General features: G+C 38.5%; 1 protein-coding gene across 1 annotated transcript; it reads right to left on the reverse strand.

The window, feature by feature from the left end:
• Positions 1-450: 450 nt before the first annotated feature.
• Positions 451-23,211, reverse strand: LOC117568485 (uncharacterized). Its single transcript, XM_034249171.2, has 6 exons — positions 22,915-23,211; positions 21,143-22,084; positions 2,997-8,783; positions 2,494-2,622; positions 1,707-2,428; positions 451-1,585 (listed from the first exon to the last, which is right to left on the reverse strand). The coding sequence occupies exons 3-6, from the start codon at positions 8,776-8,778 to the stop codon at positions 1,373-1,375; spliced, it is 6,846 nt and encodes a 2,281-aa protein (XP_034105062.1). The 5' UTR covers positions 8,779-8,783; positions 21,143-22,084; positions 22,915-23,211; the 3' UTR covers positions 451-1,372.
• Between the last annotated feature and the right edge of the window lie 164 nt (positions 23,212-23,375).

Raw genomic sequence — 23,375 nt, forward strand, 5'->3', positions numbered from 1 at the left:
TTGTTGGCGTAGGTAGAAGAAGAAGAGGAAAGCACACACGCATACACACAGTCGCATTCGCATACACACACAGACAGCGAGATAGACAGATCGAGTGTGGCGCGGGGCCAAGGACGTGTAAAAAGGCAGGCGGCAGCAGCAGCAGCGCGACAGCGTCAAAAATATTCTTGGCCTTTAAACGCGCATTTGAAGAACAAGGACGGCAATCATATGGCAAGCAGCGCGTTCAAAAGCTTTTAGCTAAAAGCACGCACACATCGAAGCGACTGTGTCGCAGCTTTCCAAGCGGCACCACAGCGACAGCTGGCGGCAACTAATGGAACTAGGCGACGACAGCTCAGTGAGCTTTTGGACCGTTGAAAATTTGAATGCTGACTGCATAAATTATTGCCGCAGGTCGAAAGTGAATTGAACGAACTGACACTCAAAACATTAATTAAATTTGATTCTGTTGTTCACGTTTATTGTTGTTAAGAAAATAGTTTGCATTTCCGTTTATTTTATTTGTTACAAATTACGTTACGGTTGTTTTTTTTCTGTTTGTTTATAAATTACATACAATCATTGAACGTTGTTGCTGTTTCTCATGTACAATACGTTACGCTTATTCTTTATATTAATGTATACATATATACTGTATATATATATAAATTGCCAAAAAGTAATTTCAATTATCTTTTTTTTAGTTGCACAAAACCTTAGAGCCTAGGCATATTTATAATATTACATCGAAAATTACAAATCTATGTATATATATGCAAAATTGATTTATATTAATTATAATAAACATTTTAATTACTAAGCTTCATATATATTGTATATATATATTTCATAATTTGTTTCGTTTATGTGTAATAATTTCATTTAAAAATACATAATACATAAATACGCCTTTGTTGCTTCACTTATACTCGAGATAGTACAATATCATTATTACATATTTGAATTATTATTACTATTATTTCATTTCTTTGCTAAAACCATAGATTACAGTTACACAATTAGGCCTACATATCTAGCTATATCTCAATTAGCTGTGGGTGCTATCTCTGGCTATCAAAACTAGATCTTAACCGAATTCGCGTTGCTCTTTTCCCATTACATAATTAAATTTATTTGTTTTGTTTTTGAGTGTTTACATGTATGTGTGTGTGTATAGCACCTTTGTATCACTTTGCGCTTAGCTCTAATTGTTTTCTTTTTTGTTTTGTTTTGTTTCTGTTTGTTAATATAAAAGACTTTGCCTTCCAAAGACAAAGACGTCAAACTGACCACTAAAATTACTAGCTAAAATATATATTTTTTTCATACTAATCTATATCTCTAGGTTACTTGCTATATAATATATACTAAATATTCTTGACGTTTCGTTTTAAAATTTCATTAAAATGGTTTTAACTCCTAACAAATTGCGGACGCTCTCGTTGTATCTGATGAGCACAACCTTCGAGGAGCTGAACATGTTCAGCTTCTCGCCGGCGCACAGTAATTGCAGGCAGGTCGCCTGCTCCAGAAAGTCATCGATCTTAAACTCTCTCAGCAATTGCTTCTGTGTGCTGGCCATTGTGGTGCTATTTGGACAGATCTGCAAGTTTAAAAATATATATTAATAAAACAACATCTTTATGATATATTATCAATCATCATTTCAACTTAAAATACTTATTTAGTATCGTTCTGATTGACAACTGTATTTAGAGACTAACCTTATTCAGCAGCGTATCCTTCGATTTGACTTTAAGTAAATTGCACAAATCATTTAAGAGTACCCATTTATCACTGCCCTCATCTTTGAGCAAGTACAGTGGTGGCAAGGGCACATCGGCCTCTTCAAATTCAAAAATATCACCATTCAATTCGTCCGTCAACGTCTCTCGTTCGTTATCCACATCTGCATCGGCATCATCATCCTCATCATCGTCGTGATCGTGATCCAGATCATTAGCGTGATCATTATGATTGGCATGCAGATAATGCAGAGTATTATCATTGTCATTATTGATATTATTTGCATTCATCTCGTCATCGTCTTGGGGTTCCAGTTTAACCTCATTCTTGACATTCACAACACTAGTTACATTTCGCTCAACACTGTTATCGTTATTGTGTTCGTTGTTGCCGTTATTCTTGTTGTTATTGCTATCCTCAGTGCCTGGTTCCAGTTTGACCATCGTCATCGCCATTGCCGTCGTTAAAGTCTTTGCACTTGTCTCCCCATTTTGTTTAATCATCTCTTTGCTCTCCTTCTCCTTATCCACTTCGTCCTTTGTCTGTAACAACAATCCTCCATTGCTGTTACTGTTTTTGTTGCTGTTGCCCTGGCTGCGATTTCTTCGCCTTCTCCTCCTTTCTCTACGTAGAGCTCTGCTCATATCACATGCTGTATTCGGTACATTATCGAATATATCAAAACCATTTTCCTTTTCATCTGCAAAATAAATGAATTCAAATTAAATATTGATCTATAATTAGTATTAAGATGTGAGTGCTTACCAAATATCTCCCAGGGTCCCTGAAATCTCATCGGTTTGATGTCAGCGGACGCACTTTGTGCATCGCTGAGGTGAGAGCGCAATATGCTGCACATCAATTTGCTTGAAGCTAACATGAGTGGCGTTTGACCTGAAGAGCAAAGAATGGGAGATTAATAATAGGAATAATACAGTGATTGTAGAATTTAATAGGAATAGGAATTGATTGAAGGTCAAGGAAGAAAGGAACGTATAAATTAAAGAGACTTTTAGAAAGCCATAATCAATTACAAAAAAGTAGAGTTAAAGGAAAAGTAGATTTAAAAGACTATTTATGATGTTTGAAGAGGAGAAAGAAGGAAGAGTTTAGACTAAGAAAAGGAAAATAAATAATAAAATAAGTTGTACAATAGAGGTACAATTCAGATATGGGAGGATTATAAAAAAAAGTAAGTAGGTAATTCACAATCCATCCCAGGGGTAGTTTACAATATAAATACTAATTAAATGTAAAGGTAATCTCACCTGAATACGTTGCCAGCAACGGATCCGCGCCGTAGGAGAGCAACAGCCGCACCACCTCCTCGTGATCGTTCTCGATGGCTCCGTGCAGCGGTCGGATGCCCGACTGGGCGGCTTCTGAGTGATTGGCGCCAAACTGCAGCAGGAGGCGTGCAATCTCGAGCCAGCCTTGAGTACAAGCCTCGTGCAACGGCGTATATCCCGCGTTATCCTTCTGATCCGGATTCATGCCCATGCGATCCAGACAATAGACGACAACATCAATCAATCCCTGACGAGCAGCCTTATGCATCGTGCTCTGACCGACTCCCTTGTTGAGCACCCACTTCTGGATCTCTCGATAGATGTCGACTTCGGTCTTTACCTTAAGCGGCAGATGCGAGGTGCTGCCTGCTATAGTGCTGTCCGTGTCATCTAGTCGCTCATCCGCATCGGCTAAGGAGCTGGCTGCTTCCTGTTCCTGGTTGGCGTTTTGCAGGTTGTTCGATTGATTAGTATTGGAGCTGTTGGCTGGTGGATGCGGCGTGGGTCGCTTCTTTTTGCGTATATAGTCGAAACCGGAGCTTCCCTTGCGCCGCAGATACTTTCGTTTGTGTGGACACTGCGTCGAGCTGCCGGATGCGGGCGTCGTTGGCGTGGCTGTGGCTACCTCAATGTTAGTTCTGTGCCGCGCCAGCTTATTATTGTTGGCGGCGCCAATGCGATTCATTTGCTCCAGAAACTCCTCGTACTGCGTGTAGCTTAAGGTGGGGGATTGATCCTGCTCCTGGGCGCATTCTGGCGGCGCCGACGCTGGCCGCTCGGTGCCCACAAAGATCTCGCGTATGATTTCGCGATGTTGCTGCAGCTTGGACTCGGTGCGCGTTTTGCTTTGCAACACCTTTGTATCAAAGATACTAAAGTGCCGTTTGCCCGTGTCGGGAGTAGCAGCAGTGGAAGTTTCCTGCGGTTGTTCGTACAGCGAATTGGATGCGGACGTTTGCGAAGTTTCGCTGTAAGTGTGCAGACTAGCAGCACAATTCACCGGTTGTCCGGACTTGACGGCGCCATTGGAGGTGACACGCAGATGCAGCACATCAATAATGGACTGTGGAGTGGTAAGACGTTGGGGCTGAGCTGGTTGCTCCTTCAGCATAGCTGCGGTGGCCTTGGCACGCGGTTTGCGTCCTCGCGCTGGTTTAAAGCACGCCAGCTCCTGTCGCAGATCCCGGCCACGCTCTAGATCCGGCAACGAGGCCGCCACCTGCGGCAACTTGTTCAGCTTATTGATGGAGATGAGGCGTTGTGGGATTTTCAAAGCCAACTTGTAGCGATATTCTTCGAGGAAGAGTTGCTGTTGAGGCGTTGTGGTCTTGGCCTTGGCCTTCGCTTTGAGTTTGCGACCATTCAGCTGGTCGGCGCTGACGACTACTCGCTTGTTCCTCAAACGCGTGACCATCATTTCCTTCTTGGCATCGGGCACCAACTTCCTGACGTACTTACGTTTGATCTTTGTAGTGGAGTTGCGTATGATTTTGTCGTTGCGCAGCACCTTGGAGTTGGCCAACTGTTGTTCCAGCTCTTGCTTGCGCTTCGAGCGTGTCATCGTGTTGAGGGCAATGCGATGAGGTTTAGTGTTGGCTTTGGGTTTAGTGCGTTTCACCGAAGGCTGCTTATCTGCCTCGTCCTCGTTCTCATCTTCATCCTCATCCGACTCCTCATTTTCCTCATCTTCATCGTCCTCTTTTTCCTGCTCCTCATCTTCTTCCTCCTCTTCATCATCATCGTCTTCTTCTGCTGCTTGTTCTTTTTGTTGCTCCTCTTCGTTGCTGCTGCTAGTGCTGCTCTCATCCTGATCTTCATCTTCCTGCTGTTCTTTCTTATCGTTGGTCTTCTCCTTTTCCCTTTCCTTCTCTTTATCGCGCTGCTTCTGCTGTCCCTTGGTCTTGTTTTTGCCTCCTGCGTATTGCAATTTATTCTTTAGCGTTCTTTTACCCTTCTTTGCTTCACTCGAGCTGTTGTCGTCATTCTCCGCCTGCTCTTGCTCCTCATCGCTGCTTTCCTCTTGACGCTTTCCCTGACTTTGTTCCTGTTTCCCCTTCACTTGCTCCTTCTCTTTCTCCTCGGCCCTGCGGTTTTTGCTCTTCCGCATCATCAGCGGCTTCTTCTGACGCTCTGTCTTGCGCTTATGCAGTTCCGTAGTATCGCTCTCGGAGCTACTGCTTTGCCCCGCTGTTGGTGCTAACCTCGCCGCAATTCTTTGCTCTTGCACCAATCGCTTTTTCTCCCGCTCCGTCTTGCTTAGCTTCTTCTGGGTGCCATTCGTTGTTGTATTGCTGGTCAGTTGCGTCGTCGTTGTCGCTGCAGACTCCACGTCGGGCAACGTCGGCTGACGTTTCAGTATTCGCGCCACGGGTAAATCATCTTCGCTTAATTCTAACTTGATGGGCGTGGTTGTGGGAGTCATCGGTTTGGTTGGAAGTACCTTGTTGAGCAGTTGCTCAACCAAATTGTTGCAGGTGCTGCCCCAATCGCCAAGCAGACTGTGGCTGTTGAAGCCCGAGGAAGACGGAGACTCCTCCGGGAGCTGTGTGAAGATCTGTTCCGGCGTGGGCGCCGGCTCCAGCTTGATCTGTATGTGATTGGTCAGCTGGGCGGGCGAGGGAGTCGTAGTGGGCGTGGCAGTTGAGTTGGAAGTGCTGGCAACGTTGACTTCTCCTATCGAACTGGTCGTGGAGCTTGCAGCTGCTAGCACAGGCGGGGTAAACGTGAATCCCTTGAGCTCCGCTTTCGTGCGTATTCTAGGCTCCATCTTGGGCACCAACGGTTGCGTTTCTTGCTTGGGTTGCGGACACACAATGATGCTGCTGCCGCTGTTCTCGAGTCGTTGCTTCGCCAGCGCCTGTTCATTGATGGCTATCACAGGCACACTAGCGGCCATAGGCGGTGCAGGAATTGCATCCAGTCGGGACTGCTTCGCCAGCGCTGCGGCTGCCTGCTGGTTGTATTCTTGAAGATGACGCTTGCGTCCGAGATAGTTGGGATTGCTACTGTTGTGCAAGTTGCTACTCGAGGGGACTGCGATGCTGCTGCTCGAGGGGATTGGAGTTGGATTGGGGCTGCTGCTGCTCACGCTGGCTGTGGTCGTCGCTGTTGCCGTGGGCGGTTTGGGCAGCGCTCTGATACTTGTCTCGGGCGGGAGCTGCGGTCGCTTGGCAAAGGGATTTGTCTCCAATACACTTGGACGCAGTTGCTGCGCTGCCTTGATGAGCAGCGGAGACTCCGTGGAGGCTGCCGAGGCGGAGGTTAGAATTGAAGCATTTGCAGCGGGCGCTTGGCGTATCACAGCTGTAGCAGCAGCTGAACTTGTCCCGCTGCCGCCACTACTACTTCCACCGCTGCTCCTGGCAAAGTTGGGCGTAATGTCAAAGCGGGGAAGTCCCAAACCCGTTCCTGGACTAGCCGCCGCCTTGGGTTTGTACTTGTACTCCGTAGAGTCGGCAGTCTGTTTCACGGTGCGCATGGACAAATCGAGTGGAGAGTGCGCGAGCGGTGCTTGCTGTATCACGGGAGCCAGTATGGGTTGAGGAACTGTGGGAGGTGGCACAAGCACAGGAGCGGGAGCTGCAGCGGGAACTTGTCGTGATCCGAGCGTCTTTTCGATTATCTTGAGATTACGCTCCTTTTCGCTGATGTTCTGTTTGAGCATGTCATCGATAAGCGCTTTGTAGTTGGGCTTGACGCTGGGTGCGTTGCTCTTCTTGGGAGGCAGGGGCGTCATCTTAGGCTGACAGCAAATGTCCGGACCATGAGGATAAACCTGCAGCGTGGAGTGACTGACTAACCCACCCGGTGCATTGCCTACACTACTGGCAAGCCCTGGACCTCCTCCTGCACTGCTTAGTCCGCCTCCTCCGCTTGCACTACCTAGTCCAGGCCCTACTCCTCCTGATGGAGGAGGAGTGTGATTGTAGAGCTGCTGTGGAGGCGTGGGCGACGCCACTTGCGCTGCCGCAGGCGAGGGCGTGCCATGATGATAGTATTGCACATAGGAAGCAGGATTGGCGCTGGAACTCGAACTGGCGCTAGCATTCGAGTTGGAACTGGACCGGGGTTGGCTGCTATGCTGCTGCAAGAGCTTGCCATACTTGGTGGGATAACCGTGTGGCGCTGCGGGGGAAGCATCTCGTGAGCTAGCCGCCGCTGTGGGCAACTGATCGGGCTCTACAACTGCGGGCGGATTGTAGGGATTGTGATAGAGCGAGGCACGCGTCAGTCCGGAACTCGATTCGGGCTCCAGTTTGCCATAGCTTGCAAGAGGTTTACTGCTGCTGTAGTAGCTGCCGGACTGACTAACCGATTGACTGTTGCCGCTCGTTGGTCTGCTCCCGTAGCCGCCACTCGCTGTACTGCGTCTATAGTCTAGGCTGGGAGCTGGCGCGGATTCACGCACATACTTTTCGATGGCACTGTGCACGGTACTCTGAAAGTTCTCCGTGCTAAACTGCGGCATCGGCATGTACAGACTCTGATGCTGTTGGGCAGCCCCCGGTGCTGCGCCTTGTGGAGGAGCTGCTTGTCCTGGCAAGCCTGGCGCTGATCCCAATGTGGCTGCGGCGCCACGCTGCTCGGTCGGCGGTTCGTAGTGCTGCGGACATTTGCGTGCATAGTTGGGACTTGGCTGTTGCTCGCTTGCGGTGCCCAGCAACGCATTGCTGGGATTCACCACATGATCAAGCAGCTCATAGCGTGTTGCTGTGGCGCTCGAGTGCAACTTGCCACTGGGAGCATACTTTAGATTATCCTCGTAGTACCGATGATTAGCTAACGCAGTTGTTCCCAGACCACCAGGTCGCGCTAGTCCCGAAGGTGCTCCTGTTCCACCTGCGACTCTTCCTCCTAGACCAGCAGCTCCTCGCATTCCCCCAGTTTCTCCTAGACCTCCAGCTGCTCGTCCAGGTTCTCCTAGACTTCCTCTGATACTTCCTAGACTCTCTGTTCCTCCCACGCTGCTGCTAGAGCTTATCGCCGTCGTTCTAGGTGGCGCCACCTTGCTGTAACCATAGCGTGCCATGTGCTGCTCCTCTGGCGGCGTCTGCCAATAGCTGTTGCTGTTGTAGTGCTGCGGCTGTGGCGGTGGTTGTTGTGGTGGTTGTCGCTGCACTAAGGTGGACGTCGTAGAAGTTGTGGATGTTGCCCCCGTTGGTGGCGCCTTGTACTGCTGCCAGCTGGCATGTGGCAGCTGTGGTTCATTCGACTTTTTGGCCACAATCAGTTCCCTGTTGGAGGTGTAGTACTGCATATGCGGATCGCCACCAGCTGCACCACTTGCACCACTCGCTGCAGCACCTGTCGGTGGCATTACAGATGCTGCCGCTGCACCACCGCGCACATACGCCGCATGCGACTGTTGGTAACTCGATTGCTGTGGCGGTGGTGGCGCTTGCTGTTGCTGATGGTGGTGTGGGTGATGCTGCAGATGTTGGGGCTGCTGCTGCGACTGTTGTTGCTGGTGGTGCAGTGGCATAGACATGGGCAGGTGGTGTTGATGTGGTGATGGTCCACTCGTTGTTGCCTGTTGTGGCGGTGGTGCAACCGTTGTGGTTGCTGTGGCTGGCGGTGGTGGTTGCTGGTGGTGATGTTGCAGGTGATGATGTACGGCATGCTGTGGATGCGGATGCCCATGGTTATGTCCATGGCCATGGCCGTGTCCATGGGGATGCTGTTGCAGATGCGGTGGCTGCAGCTGGTGGTGGGATTGTGGATGATGATGCGTCTGATATTCGTGATGTCTGTTTGGTTCCATGTTGCCTGCAAAAAATTGGGATAGAAAATAGAATAATCTTAGTAAGGAATGAAGAGGGAGAGTTAACTATAGCGATATTGAGTAAAAATATGAAAAAAATGAAGGATTAACAAAGGATTGTTGGACTGTTTATAAGTAAATTTAAATAAATAGTCCAAAAAATATGTACAAAGCACATTGCTGAGTTAAACAATACAAATAGTCACAGTAATCTTTAATCTTTACTTAACTCATATATGTGGTTACCCTTTCAAATAAACCCGAGATAACGGTGGGTGATAAATATAATTGTAAATGAACTAAGTGATAAGCAAACTATTAAAAAAAAAATAAAAAGGAAAGTAAACTAAAGTCTAGACTTTGTTGAGAAAGGCAGAAAATAATAAAATTATTAGATTCACAAATAAATTGTGAATCATTAAAATAACTTTGCGATAAGAAAACTATAACTAGAATTGGATGTTAATTATTAAATAAATTTGAGGTTTTTAGATTCCCAAATAGATAAATTTAGAAATCTTTCATCTAAAGACAAAACCCATCTTAAGCTCTAAACATATAAATTACCACTTCATTAAGCTTTGAAAACTAACTTTAACCTCAAAACTTACTGATATAACATTAAAATAAATGAACATATTGAAACATAAAATGGTAATAATTATATACGTAATCTATAATTCTACAAATTTCGTATACTACACATTTACACTTTTAATCAACAGCTTTAGTATTTATTTCCCTCATAAGAACGCTTAACAATCAAAACGGTTTTAACCTTAAAATTAAAGCTAACCTCAATAAATCCAAATGCACATCTAAAATACCAAATAGCTGCAGGCATATTTGTGCTATAATCACACATTTATTAAGCATAAAACAAGTTTTCCGACTGCAAGCTAAAGTAAGACTATAATTAGCCAATATTAGCACATTATATAATCGCATTTAATTGATTCCAGACTTGAATAGCTAATTCCTAATAGCGAATAAAACCGTTAAGCTCTAGAGTATATTGTTCGATAACTTTATATCTTATCGCGAATTAAATAAAACCCAATTTGATGAAATGAATTTAACAAAGAAACGTGATGGAAAAAGTCTCTAAATTGCTCTCGTTCAGTTCAATGGCTTTTTGTAGAACATTACCCCGAAAAAAAAGACATGACTCATGATGTATTTTAAGTAATTTATATAACCCGACGAAAGATGTACCCATCTACACACATATATATAAGTACTTATGTACATATACACGAGGAACCCCTATAAAAAGTTAAAACATTTGCATAATTATGATTAAAATCGTTTTCTATTTAAACCAGCAGAAAATTTCGAATATAGTTTTTTTTTTCAAAATGTAAAAATGTTTCATGTTCTTTGATAAGGGATAAGCTGTCGCAAGTGCCTTGAGTTGACTTGGGTTTGGGATTACAAATGTGTGTGCAGAAGGCTAAGAGATAAGCACAAATACGATCCATTTTAGTTCTAGGGCATTTCGAGTTTCAGGTGGAAGAACAATACAAAAATAAATAAATATACAAAAAAAAAATGGGAGCAGTTCCCTATACAATGAGCAACTCACGTGTTGCTGATAAAACTATCAAAAATGTAAACAAAACTTGAATAGCATATACAAACACACAGATACAAATATTTTCATAGCACACACAGATACAAACATTCGTACATAGATAATCACACTCTAAACACACACACACACACACACACCCTCACGACCTCGCAATCATTTCGCAATATAAACAAAAATAAATAGAGAAACACGAAAAACAAAAAGTAGAAAATATTTCTGTTGAAATTTTTTTTTCACATTGCCATTTTGTTTATAAACTTTTTGATGATTTGTTATACATATGAAATTTTGCCCCTTTTGCTTATGTTGTTGTTGCTTTTGCTGATGTTATTTGTCATATAATTTATGCCAACTATTTTTAACATTTTCATTTGTTGTTGTTGTTGGTTGGTTTTGTGTGGGCGTGTTCGACATGGTTAATTGCCATTTGTTTATATCTGCCAGTTGAAAGCTTGACGTTCTCATTTATTGTTGCAATCTATCAATATTAATAAATAAAAAGCCACAAAGCATAAAAATATTTTGAAGGTTTTTCAATGCTTATTAAATTAAACGCACTTCCATTGCTTGTTTATTGTTATTAAGGAGAATAATGGATGTAATTACTCTTTAGCAAAAAAGTATTTATAATTATTTGATTTATTATTAAATAGAATTTTATAAAATCGGGTGCTTAGCTTCGTGCATCTAACTTATTTCAATTGTAGTAAGTTTTCTTAGAAAACTAGAAAAACTATTTTGAAATCTTCAGGGGAATTTTGAAAGATACAATTTTGACAATCGAATCATGTTTATTATTTCATAGAGGAATTCGCCAACGCATTCTAAGAGATTCTGAGAATTTCTTCAATAAACACATGTATAGAAAACATGTATATAAAGAGTACTTAAAACATTTATTAACTGTCTGTAGTATATATTCATGCATTTCTGTACAATTTATTTACAAATTCTTTGACTCTTAAAACCCAAAGATCAACTAAAGAAAATCTATTTTCCTTTATCGTACTTGTTTTATAAGAATCTTTATAATGGTTTATTTTATATTTAAAAACAATTAACTATTTATTTATATGCCGTACTTTATATTGGTTTGAGCAGATGGGAAATAAAGATAATCATTTAGCTAATATTTATTTTATTTATGTAGTTAATATGTTTATTTATGGAAGCACTTCAACTGTTATGTCATATGAATTTTGTTATCTCTTATCTTCTTTTTATGTATTATTAATATTTATTGTGTATTTATACTCTTTTCTATAACATGAATCCATTGATTGATTCTGCTCCATTGCATTTAATATGTATATGAATATTAATCAATTGTATTCTTTGGAAAAACAATTCCTTTATTTACCTGAAAACCAAACGATAAAACTTTCTTAGCACATTCTGAAATATTCAAATTTCGAAACTCGCATTAAATGCATTATTGATTTCGTCATTTAAATACAAACAACAGGTTTTTGTCAATATTATTGTTGGAGTTTATCTAAAAATAAATCTATGCAAATTTGTAGCATTTTATTTGCGTAATGCCGTTAGCTGGCTAAACAATAATTCCTTATTTGACCGACCATGTCTTCCTCTATTCATTCAGTTAAAAGATATAAAACTTGTTAAATACGTTTATTAATGACCGTGCTAGCCATTTTGATGTTCGCAGACATTTCAATTGAGTTTTAGTGCGAGCAAAAAGCAAATATTTAATTTATAATCAAAGAGAAATAAGTAAATGAAGGTGATGAAGAAGAAGCACAAAATTCGTTGGCCCCAAAAACAAAATTCAAAGCGCAGCGCAGTCGGAGATGAAGAAGAAGCAGACGACGGCGATGGCTGTGCTGGGCCGTAGATTGTAGAGGTCAAGGCTAAATGTATTTATGTGCACACGTGTGTGTGTGAGTGAGTGTGTGCTGCTAGTGAAAAAGTGCAAATAAATTGTGACGCATTTTTATTTGTTATTGCAAATGATATAAAAGTATGCACAAACATACACTACACACACACATATTCTCGTATACTTAGACATGCCCCATGCGAGGGGAATGTGTGAAAGAGGCGGCGCGACGAGTCGCGAAATGCAAACGAAACGAAATGAAATGAAACGGAACGAAACGATACGAAACGAAGCCGCACAACACACACAATACAAAGCAACGACGTAAGAGCACAACGAACTTTTGCGAAATGTGAAATTATAAAACAAAAGCGGCAGCAACACAACAACAATAACTGCGAAATTAAAATGCTAAATAAATGCTATAATAAAAATATATAAAATTTTTAACAAGCGCCAATCACTGCCAACTATTAATTTGCCAGTTTGTTTGTTTGTTGTTTCTGCCATTTCTTGTTTTGTTTTCTTTTTTCTCTCTCTATCTCTCTCTCTGTCTGTCGCTTTTATAAACTCCAGCTGGCATTCCAACTGGAAAAAAGGCGAAGGCCATTTGGAATGAATGCACATGTTTAATGCAGTTGCGAAAACGAATTGTAAATGCATAAAATCAAATTCAAATTCAATTACGCGTATAAAAGTGAAATTTCGCATTTAATGAAACTGCAATGACCTTGACAAAACGTAAATAAAAAAGCAATTCCCACGATAAGCGATAATGATGACGAAACGCTTTTTACAGACTCTTTATCGATTAATTCTATGCATGACACTTCACTTTGTCTAATATGAATCCAACTTTTCAGATCTTCGCTCTATAAACTGAGATAACATATCATAACTGAGTTGAAATCTGACTTAAGAAATATGATTGTGATAAGAGCAAAGCAACTAAGCGATATGTTTAATCTTTTTCATGTCGCCCTTGACTATATGAGAAAACTTGGAATATGAGAATTGAATTTCTTAACGAAACTATTATTCTTGACATAAACAAAGTTTAAATTGTTGAAAAATGGATTAAAACTATTATAATAAAAAACCTTTTTATAAATGTGTATATAAATAACTATTATATGAATAACCTTGAGGTTAAATTATTAACTCTTGCAAATAACAACCTTAATGGAACATACAATGACTCATGACTTTCTATTGAATAATTTAAAATAACAATAAGGGTTCAGCATTGTTGCTTTCTTGGAATATAATTAATGGAAGAGAAATTCTTTGAATCATTTAAAATATTTATGTACTTCATAGGCACACAATAAACCCAAAACTTTACTGACATCAACTATCAACAAATTAGACTCCACAAATCCCAGCAAAAATTTGAAATATAAATTAATCAACTTTATGATCTATTATCTCCGCCAATTTTAACGCAAATGCTCGAGAACAATATGAATTTAAGAATATTTTTTTCATGCTAATGTTGTTGAACTTGTTATTCACAACCAGGAAACAGCTGAAGACTATAATTCATTTAATAAATCGATGGTTGAAAGAAAAAGAAAGAGGCTAACAAAAAAAGTGTATTTTCTTTGTTCAAAAGTGAACTCACAAATGCTGGAATCAACTGAAATGAATTTAAAATAAACATGCGACTGTTTTTATAAAGGAAGAAATTACTGCAATAGATTCGTGAAATTTGAAAATTTTCTTATAACGAATGTTGAAAAAGTGAAAGCTAACAATAAGTTGGCAACAACCTTATCAGATTATCATGAGAACCAAATGCAGTACGTACTTTGGAATTCAAACTAGAACATTGCTCAAGTATGTGAGTTAAAGACTACTTATGTATGACAACAATTGATAACCACATTTGCTTACAATAGATAAGAAAAAGAAGCTCCCAAGGATAGTCACTATCTAATTAGTGATTAGTGCCACTTGAGAGAGATAACTTCATTTAAGAAATTGATTGATTATTAAGACGAATGAGCATTTGTATTGTAACTAAGATATTTATTGATTGTGCTTTGGGCGATGACAGTTAAGTAGTTACGTAGTTCTCAATGACTAAGCGATATTTATGCCATCTCAATGGAAATTTACAATTTACATACATAATGTATTCGTAGCATTCGTGTATTGGCATACACATGTGTAAACATATTTCATTTATAAATAGACCTCCAAAAGAAAATGCGTGCAAATTGTTTGATAAAAAAGTTTCTTAAAAGCCCACAACAACATGAATAAGAGCAAACCACAACAACAACAACAACAACAACAAAGGCAAACAGCGAATTTTTGTAATGCCGAACACGACGACGAAAACGACAACGAAATCGGGGCGAAACGATCCGAGCCGAAACCAAGTCAATGACGACGAGAAGGAGGAGACTAACGATCGCCAGCCGAAGCTACATTTGTTTTTCTTTTTATGTTTTGTGTTCTGTTTTTTTTTTTTTTTTGCTTATTCGCCTTTGGGGGCCAACGGCACATGAACGGAACAAAACGAAACGTTAGCGCAGTCGCGGTCGACGTCGACAGAGCCTCTGCCGTCCGTTGATGTCGCAGTAGTAGCTGTAGAATTTATGTCGCCGTCGTTGAGGCGCGCAAAATGTTGTAATACACAAAGTTGACGAACGAACAAGCGAGAGAGACAGTGAGAGAGGGCAAGAGCTGCAAGCATACTTTGTACAGATGTGGACTGGTAATGTTCTTTGCTCTTTATCTCTCCTTCTCGCACTTTTTTGTTTGTCTTATTAACTTCTTAGCACTTCAGTGCTTTGCATACCCTTTCATGTTTAAAAGTTGCGTAATTTTGTCAGATCGATGGAAGGTATTGTATAACAAGCTTATTTAACTTCTGCTAAATATAAATTTCGTATTCAGATAAAAATATTAAACATATAAATTTATCAAATATCGAAATCTTAACTATGTATAAAAACATACATAGAAACAATGCAAAACAAAAGTTCATAATTTAGCATTATCTCGATCAAATTGGAAAGAGTATCAAGTCTGTGGCATTCCTTCATACGACTTTGTTGTTTGTGTTAAGCGTGTAAAGATGATGACAAAATCAAATAGCTTCAGCAGCAGCAACAAAAACAACAACAGCAAGCAGAACGAGGCAATTTAAGATAACAATGTCAACGACTGTGTTGTTGTGACGCCCCCCTCTCCAACCCAAAAGCTCAGCACTTGCGCACGACTGCGACGGCGGCAGCGACGCGACGTAACGTGCACACACGTTTTGATTTCGTTCAATATGCAAGAATGAGAAAAACAGTCAGACAGAGTTGAGAGGAAGAGCGAGACGAGACGAGAGATCAACGAATTTGTCGTTTTGTGTTGTTGTTAATTTTATTTCAATTTATTAGCATTTATTGTAGTTGCTGTTGCTGTTGGTTTTTCATTGCCGCCTCATGCAAACTTTTCTGGCATTTTGCTTTGAAGTAATTTGTCATAAAATGATTTAATTGCTCAAATTATGAGTTGTGAATTTGTGTAGAAAAAGGATGACAAGCGAAAGAAACAAAAGTCAAAGCGGAATGCGCAACACACGAGATATGACAACAAAAGATGGCCAAACTGTATTGCGAAACTAATCAATAAATAAAAATAACAACACAAACTGCGATATCCGTCTTAAAGACTAGCTTATACAAAGATAACGTTTAGATGGATTGGCCAGATAAAGTGAAGGTAGTGTAATTGAAGAAGAGGAAGAAACATTTTGAACAATGGAAGAGAAAGTAAGAGAACGGTTTGCTCTTCTTTTGTTATAAATCAAATGAAATCTGATTATAACAGAATCGTGTTTTAAGTTCAAAGAGCAGATATAAAGATAGCGTAAGAAATTGGGAACAAGATGTGATATGAAGTGAAAGTTTAAATTTAGAGAGCATCTAAAAATATACAAAGAATACACTAATAGTCGAATAGAATTTTAACTGTTCTCTAATACTATCCATTATAAACGATAAAAAAGAAATGAAATATCTAGGCGTTTAACTTTATAGACATGCCTGATCCAATAAGGAAAGCCTAAACAATAAATTAACTATTGCCAAGTATTAAGCAATAAAAGTATCAATTATGAAAGAAGTAATAAACTTTTAATGTTGTAATAAGGAAGACATTAATCAACGCAAAAAAAAAAGAATTTTAAGATATTTAAACTACCTGTTAAAACTGATTTCAATTAGCTTCACTGTTCGTTGGCCCATTTCTATAACGGAACCCATTAAATTATTAACCATGAAATGTTGAGTAATACTGTTTGAAATCAAAACATTTTTTCGCTTTGTCTCGCCTGATATTTCACACTTGCTCAATAAAACAGAATGCTATTATATTTACATGGTATTTGTATAATAATTGAAGACCAACATTAATAACAGCAACAAAACGCATGTGACACAAATTCCATTTGCATTTAGCATTCACTACTCCAATTTTCCACATTAATGTTTGTACATATTTCCCGTATTTTGTGCTCTGTATTATTACCGTGCTCATTTTTTCCGTTCTGCTTTATACATACATACGACGTCGGCTAATCATGGAAAATTATGAAATTGTTGCTGCACATTCTATTGAAATGAAGAAAAACTAAATGACCTGATGAGAATTTGTTCTTGTGGAACGGATAATGACCAGAGACGAGAATTATAATATTTTGTAGGCGTAACCAGACAAATTGCTTTGTGGAATAGAACATTTGTATTAGATTGGAAACCCGATATCATGTCAAGTGGAAGCACAAGAAATCGAATTGCAAGTGAATGGAGCACAAAGAAAGCAAGCGAAAAGAAGAAAGAGGGAAAGCTTCATAATTGAAGCTTCACATATTTTGTAATAATTTCATAAGCTAAGAATTGTTTTATTTTTTTGCTGATACCCAAAAGATTAACAAAGTTTCTGGTCAAGCTTCTATATGTGTTTTATGGTTTCGCAGAAAAATCGTTTATAATTTTAATTAATTTAGCCAAAAGTTCATTGCCATTTGCGATTGGAACGTTGAGTTGTAATTGTCAGAACTTGAATTCCGCTCCATCGCTGTTACTTTTATCATACTTAACTTTTAGCTCAGATTCGATGACAAATTTGAAATGTTTTTCCTTTTATGTTATTCGTGAATGATTCATTGAGAATGTTTATGAATATAATAATATACATATATTTGCGTCAAATTGAAAAACCCGAGTTGTTTTCTGTCAAGTCAGCTAGCAACACAGTTGAAAATTGAAGGGTGTATAATAAACACAAATACATACACATAAACACACGTGTGTCTGGGTAATACTCTAAAAATAAATGTTCGTTGGTAAATAAAAGTTGCAAAAAGGCTAAAACGGGCCAAGACAAATGTGTGCATGTGTTGGTAGCAAAGCACACAAAAAAAAAAAAAAAATAAATTTCAAATGATTACTGTTGTTATTTGTGTGGAAACCTTTTTTATGAACTGTAAGCGACAGTTAAAATGAGGCAGCAGAATTACTAAGTAAAAAAAAAATATATATATACATATAAGAGAAAGACATTTCCAATGGGGAATGTTGTTAACCTGTAACTTTGCTTTGTATAATGAAAAGGTCATTCTATTAATAAATAATGATTTCAAGTGATGATATCTACCATATATACCATAAAGTTTTTAGAATGAGGGTTTCACCACTTAAAGGAATTGAAAATGAATTAATACTTGGTTCCACAACTACTTTCTATAATTTAAATATTAAAAGTTGTTTTAAATAGCATTAGCTTAATTAAGGAAAAGTTGTCTATATTTCCTTATAATTTTCAAAGTATCGAATTTAATTGATTTTAAGTAAAGTGATAAAGTTCTCAAAACTCAAGTTTCCTTAATAAACTATCAACAGTCGAGACATATTATTTCCATTAAGAAACATATTCTTAATTAATGAAAAGGGTCTTTGTTGCCATAACATCCCTTTAAGAGGTTACTCAAGTTTACTTAAAAGCAAACAAAAAATTTGAAAAACCACCGCAATTGAGTTTGAAAGCTTAATAAGCAACATTTAACCAGAAATGAAGAGCTCAAACAAAAGATGAAATAATCGGCTTATAAGTGATTGAAAACGAAGCTTTAATACTATAAAATTAAATGAAATTCGTGCCTGCCTTGCTGCCTGATGCCTGAAAAACTCATAGCAGAGACCCCATGCCGGGAGTTCAGCATACAACAACCCTTCATTATGGCAGTTGAATGCGGTCTCTCAACAGGTATTTCAACCCCAAGTTGCACTATAAGTGAACTTAACCTGCATATATACATGTGTATGTGTGTGTGTATCTGTGTGGTATGAGCGTTAAAGTTTGTTGCCAACTCATGATATAGGCAAACAGTTCTTCGGTTCTATTTTGTTTCGAAATAAACCGGTTGCCGGAACGTTGTGAGCGCTTTAACAAGGCAGCAGCAGCAGCGAAGAATAGCAACAACAACAGATAAATACAACTAGAGAAACCGTTTAAGCGCACACAATAGCTACAGATACCAACTAAGATACAGATACACACTTATAGATACAGGCTACAGAGCTAAAGATACATTTGTATAAGTATAACTAAATAAAATACAACACAAAAAAAAAAGACCTCACTAATTATCAACCTCAACGAATCGCGCACAGCTGTACAACAAAATCTACAACAATATTCTCCATTCCGAGTTCTCACTTCTCACTTTTTGTGGACAGCAAACAAACAACAAATCACACACACACACAACACACTAGCACACAAATACTCACACACACACACACAAGAAGAGCTTGGGCAAACACTGTCAGCAGTTTGTGTTATTGTTTTTTGTTATCAGCTCTTTAAAGTGTTGGTTGATTTCGAATTTTAGATTAAAAATATTTAAAAAACAAAAAACGACAACTAATGTGGCATTTGCTCTCTATTTACAGTTCTCTCTCTTTCTCTCTTTGTGTCTATCCTTCTCTTTTTCTCTGGCATTGAGTAATTTATGAATCGAGAATAAAAGTAGAAAAAAACAAATGTGATAAGCAATTGGAAACTAAAAACGTGACTTCGACTTAAGCAAATAAAAAATAATAATAAAGGAAAGCAAATGAATAGATATTGAGGTGAAATGCTTGCTTAATTAGGCATGAAATGTTCAGCTGTTGCTGGGGCAAAGATATAAACAATTAATAACGTTGAATCTGTTGATAGAGCACAACAAAAGAGTTACTTTCATTAACTTTATGAAATTGGTGAGAATCTCTCAAGAATATATGTATAAACAATAGTCCTAAATCTTAAATAGATCAATATTAAAATATTTCATGTAGAGCAGAACTTGTTTAACTATAAAATCCCAACCGATATTCATTACGTTGCTTTATTCTATTAGTCTTCACTTTAAAATATAGAAAACAAAACCAAATTTCTTCATTGAAACTAGTTCAATAACTCCACTGATTATAATTTGATAACTAATAGTACATATTGAACTCTTTTTAGGACTTAGAACAGCCCAAAGTAAAACTGTAAATCAAAGGCAATTGGAAACCACTTAAACAAATTGATTTACTATATTTATCTGCTCGATTTTGGTGATTTAAGAGCTCAAACCCATTAAAATCGACACACGAAATTGGAAAAAAACAAAGCGTAAAGGCGTTTATGTTGATATGCTATACATGAAAAAGAAAAAACAAAAAAGAAACAAAAGGAACTGTGAAACTTCACTAGAAAACCAGAAACAAAGCCCAAAGTTGTCTGCCAATGCTGCGCATTTTTATTGGTCGTGAATCATATAAGATGAATCAGTTTTAGCATTTTAGGTTATATTAAATCCAACGAACCAGAAAAAATGCTTAAAATATATAATATCTAATTTAATTTAAATTATATAAACTTATTTGCAATTTATAACCAAAAATATTAACTCTCGATGAAAATAATTTTATCCAATAAAAGTTTTTAATTCTGAATATTGAAATTTTAAATACACATTATATGTTCTAAAATGAACTCTCATGAATGAATTGAGTATAAGTTATACCATACTATTTTTAAAGAACTATCACCATAACCACATACAGGGTTTTACCCATTAATCCTCAAACTAAAGTTAACTATCAATCATGTAACAATATAAACAATATTTCACCTTATCTAACATAAAAAACAAGCTACAAAATTCTTCAATAGAATCGTTCAAGTTATGCAAAGCTTTCAAAAGATGTTGTTCCCACGATGCTGTTTATGTAATCTTGAAATTTTAACGTTTGTCATCCAATTATGTAAGTAGATAAAATTCATATTTATAAATGTTAACGTGCTCAACGGGTTAAATATATTTAGGAGCATTCGAATGATATTTAAAGAAAAATATGCAAGCCATGCTTAATAACATAATTTTAAAAACTTTTACGATGACAACTTTCACAGTTACATTTTTATTTTTGTTTTGGGGAGTTCTTGAAAAGTTGCTGCAACATGTGTTGTGTAGTTTGGTCTGATTTAAAGCCGAAAAAGAGCAACCGAAAAAATATTAAGCTCAAATAACGGTAAATAAAGCCACCTGTGGCCATATACAGCATACGCACATACACACACAATCACACAGACGTAAAACTGACAGTCACAAGCTTACGTTCATTCCATTTCGTTTCTCTCGCTCGCACTCTCTCTGTCTATCTCTTTACCACTGTCTGTGTCTGTCTCTATCGCACGCGTTTGGAGTCGACAATAGGCAAAGAGCTTTAATTAAAGCGCGCCCTCATTAGATTTGCACAAAACATTTTTTATGTTTGCATAATTTAAAGTGAAACGTGTTCAAAATTCATTTAAAACCAAATAAAAGCACATGGAGTGAAGGAAAAAAAACATAATAATAAAAAAAAATCAAAATGAACAACAACACTCACCTGCAATAATTTAAATAAAAAAAAAAAACGCAGCAGCGTGCGCTTTGGCCAGAGAGCCCTTGAAAAAATTGTATGTTCAATTGTTGTGCCGGACGCTGTGGCTGCCTTTGTTGCTGCCCCTCTTGAGGCTTGGGGCGCTGCTGTTGCTGCGCTGCTTTTGTCGCGTGTGTGCGTGTGACGTTGACACCCACACACACGTGTATTTGCCTTTTGTTGCGCTCTTTTGAAGCTTTTTTCTTTTTGTATTTGTCACAAGACTTTTACTATTATTTCACGTTGTAGATTTGCCGGGGTCTCCAACGACTTCTGCTGCTGTTGTTGTAATTCCTTTAAACATTGCTTTTCACTTTACTTTTTTCTTTTTTAGCTCACACAGTTTGCAGAGCTAAGACCACAAATACATAGACGACAAACACGCACACATATACGCTGATGAAACACGTACAAAATTTCTCGCGCAGCAACTTTTTAGTTGTTTTTGTTGTTTCTTTCTACATTCATATAAGTATATGTATATGCTTTGTATGTATGTATGTATGAGAAACCAGTATTTGCCTTCTTCTTTCACTTATTTCAAGAAATTGTTGAATAACGGTTTCGAATTGGTATTGCGTGCTTTTCTCGTTGTTGTTGTGTGGTTGTTGCTGTTGTTTTATTAAATTTCACTTTGCTTTCTCGTGCTGCTGCGTTTGTATTTCTTGTTGTTGTTACCACTGAGCACATAGTTGTTGTTACCCACACATTGACTGAGACACTGGACTGGCACACGCACTGTGCAAAATGCAGGCTGTTTAGTATTTTTGTTGTTGTATGTGAAATTTTAGCCCTGATAAACCTGTCCTGCTGCCTCTGCTGCAGCAGCGTCTACGTCGACGTCGCCGCGCGGCGTCTGCTGCTTCTTCTTGCACATTTGCTTCACTTTACATAGCACACACACCACAGCTATTGAGAAGAATATACGAAGAGAGGAGGGTTTAATATTAAACACACTTTTGCATTTATTCAATTTTATATTTGTTTTGCACGAAATTCAGTTTGCATTTTATATATATTTGTATTTATATGAAAAAAGCAGGCAAATAGCCAGCAACAACAACATAATCATCATCATCATGATCATCAGCTGCAGGCGTGTGTATAGTATAATTAACGACGACGCAAATATTCCAAAAAGTATGTTGTTTTGCTGTTGTTGTTTTAAGCAACGTTCATTGCCATTCACACACATACACACGCATACAGTCAGTAAACACACACTGTAGCAACGCTGCTGCTTCTGCTTCGCCGTTATGTAGGGACGTCGACTGCGCTGTCGCTGTCGTCTAGCAGGGGGGGCAACGACAACGTTTCGTTTCATTTCAAGGGAACTTCATTTCTATACTTTAAGCGCCCCCGCAGCCGAAGAAGAAGCAGCAGCGTCTTGCAAACGAAACAAAGAAAATTTCACTTGTCTCGCGCCACAACAACAATAAATACACACACACATATACGCATACAGACACAGACACTCACACACATACGTTGCGCTTTTGAATGTCAAAATTCAAATTTTTGTTGTTTAAAAGACATTTGATTTAAGTCATTTACACACACAAATAGACTGACACAATTACAAAAGTTTTCTACTTTTTTTTGTGGAGACTTCTTTTTTTTCACTGATACATTGAAACATTATTATTATAATACACTTCACTACACACAACACTACGCCTAGTTGTTGTTGTTGTTGCTGCTGTTGCTTGCTTTGCTGTTTCTTGTTGTTGTTGGCCTACTTTGTGTGTGGGGAATTTTCGTTGTAGTTGTTGTTGTTGCTCAGCTTCTCCTTTTGCAGCTAAAGAGACGCAGCAGAGAAGAGACTGCTGCTGCTACGACGTCGTTGTTGAAAAATTTCACACGCGCCGTTTTTTCTGCCTTCTTTTTTACGTAAAAAAAGAAACTTTTTACGAAATTGCCATTGAATTTCGATTGCACTTGCACACACTTAAAAATTGGTTACTAATTATTTACGTATTTATATATGTTGCATTAAATTATGTGTGTGTAGATATATAATCGTTTTTGCTTATATATATATATATATATATTATGTATATATTTGATTTTGTTATAAAAAGAAATCACTACTACTTCAAAAAACGAGAGAGACGAAGACGAACGAACGTATGAAGAATGAATGACTGAGGAAAGTGACTACAAAAATACGCTGAACTGCCAACTGGTTCGCGTTTAATAC

This window comes from Drosophila albomicans, chromosome 3 (genome assembly GCF_009650485.2).
Source record: "Drosophila albomicans strain 15112-1751.03 chromosome 3, ASM965048v2, whole genome shotgun sequence".
Lineage (NCBI taxonomy): Eukaryota > Metazoa > Arthropoda > Insecta > Diptera > Drosophilidae > Drosophila > Drosophila albomicans.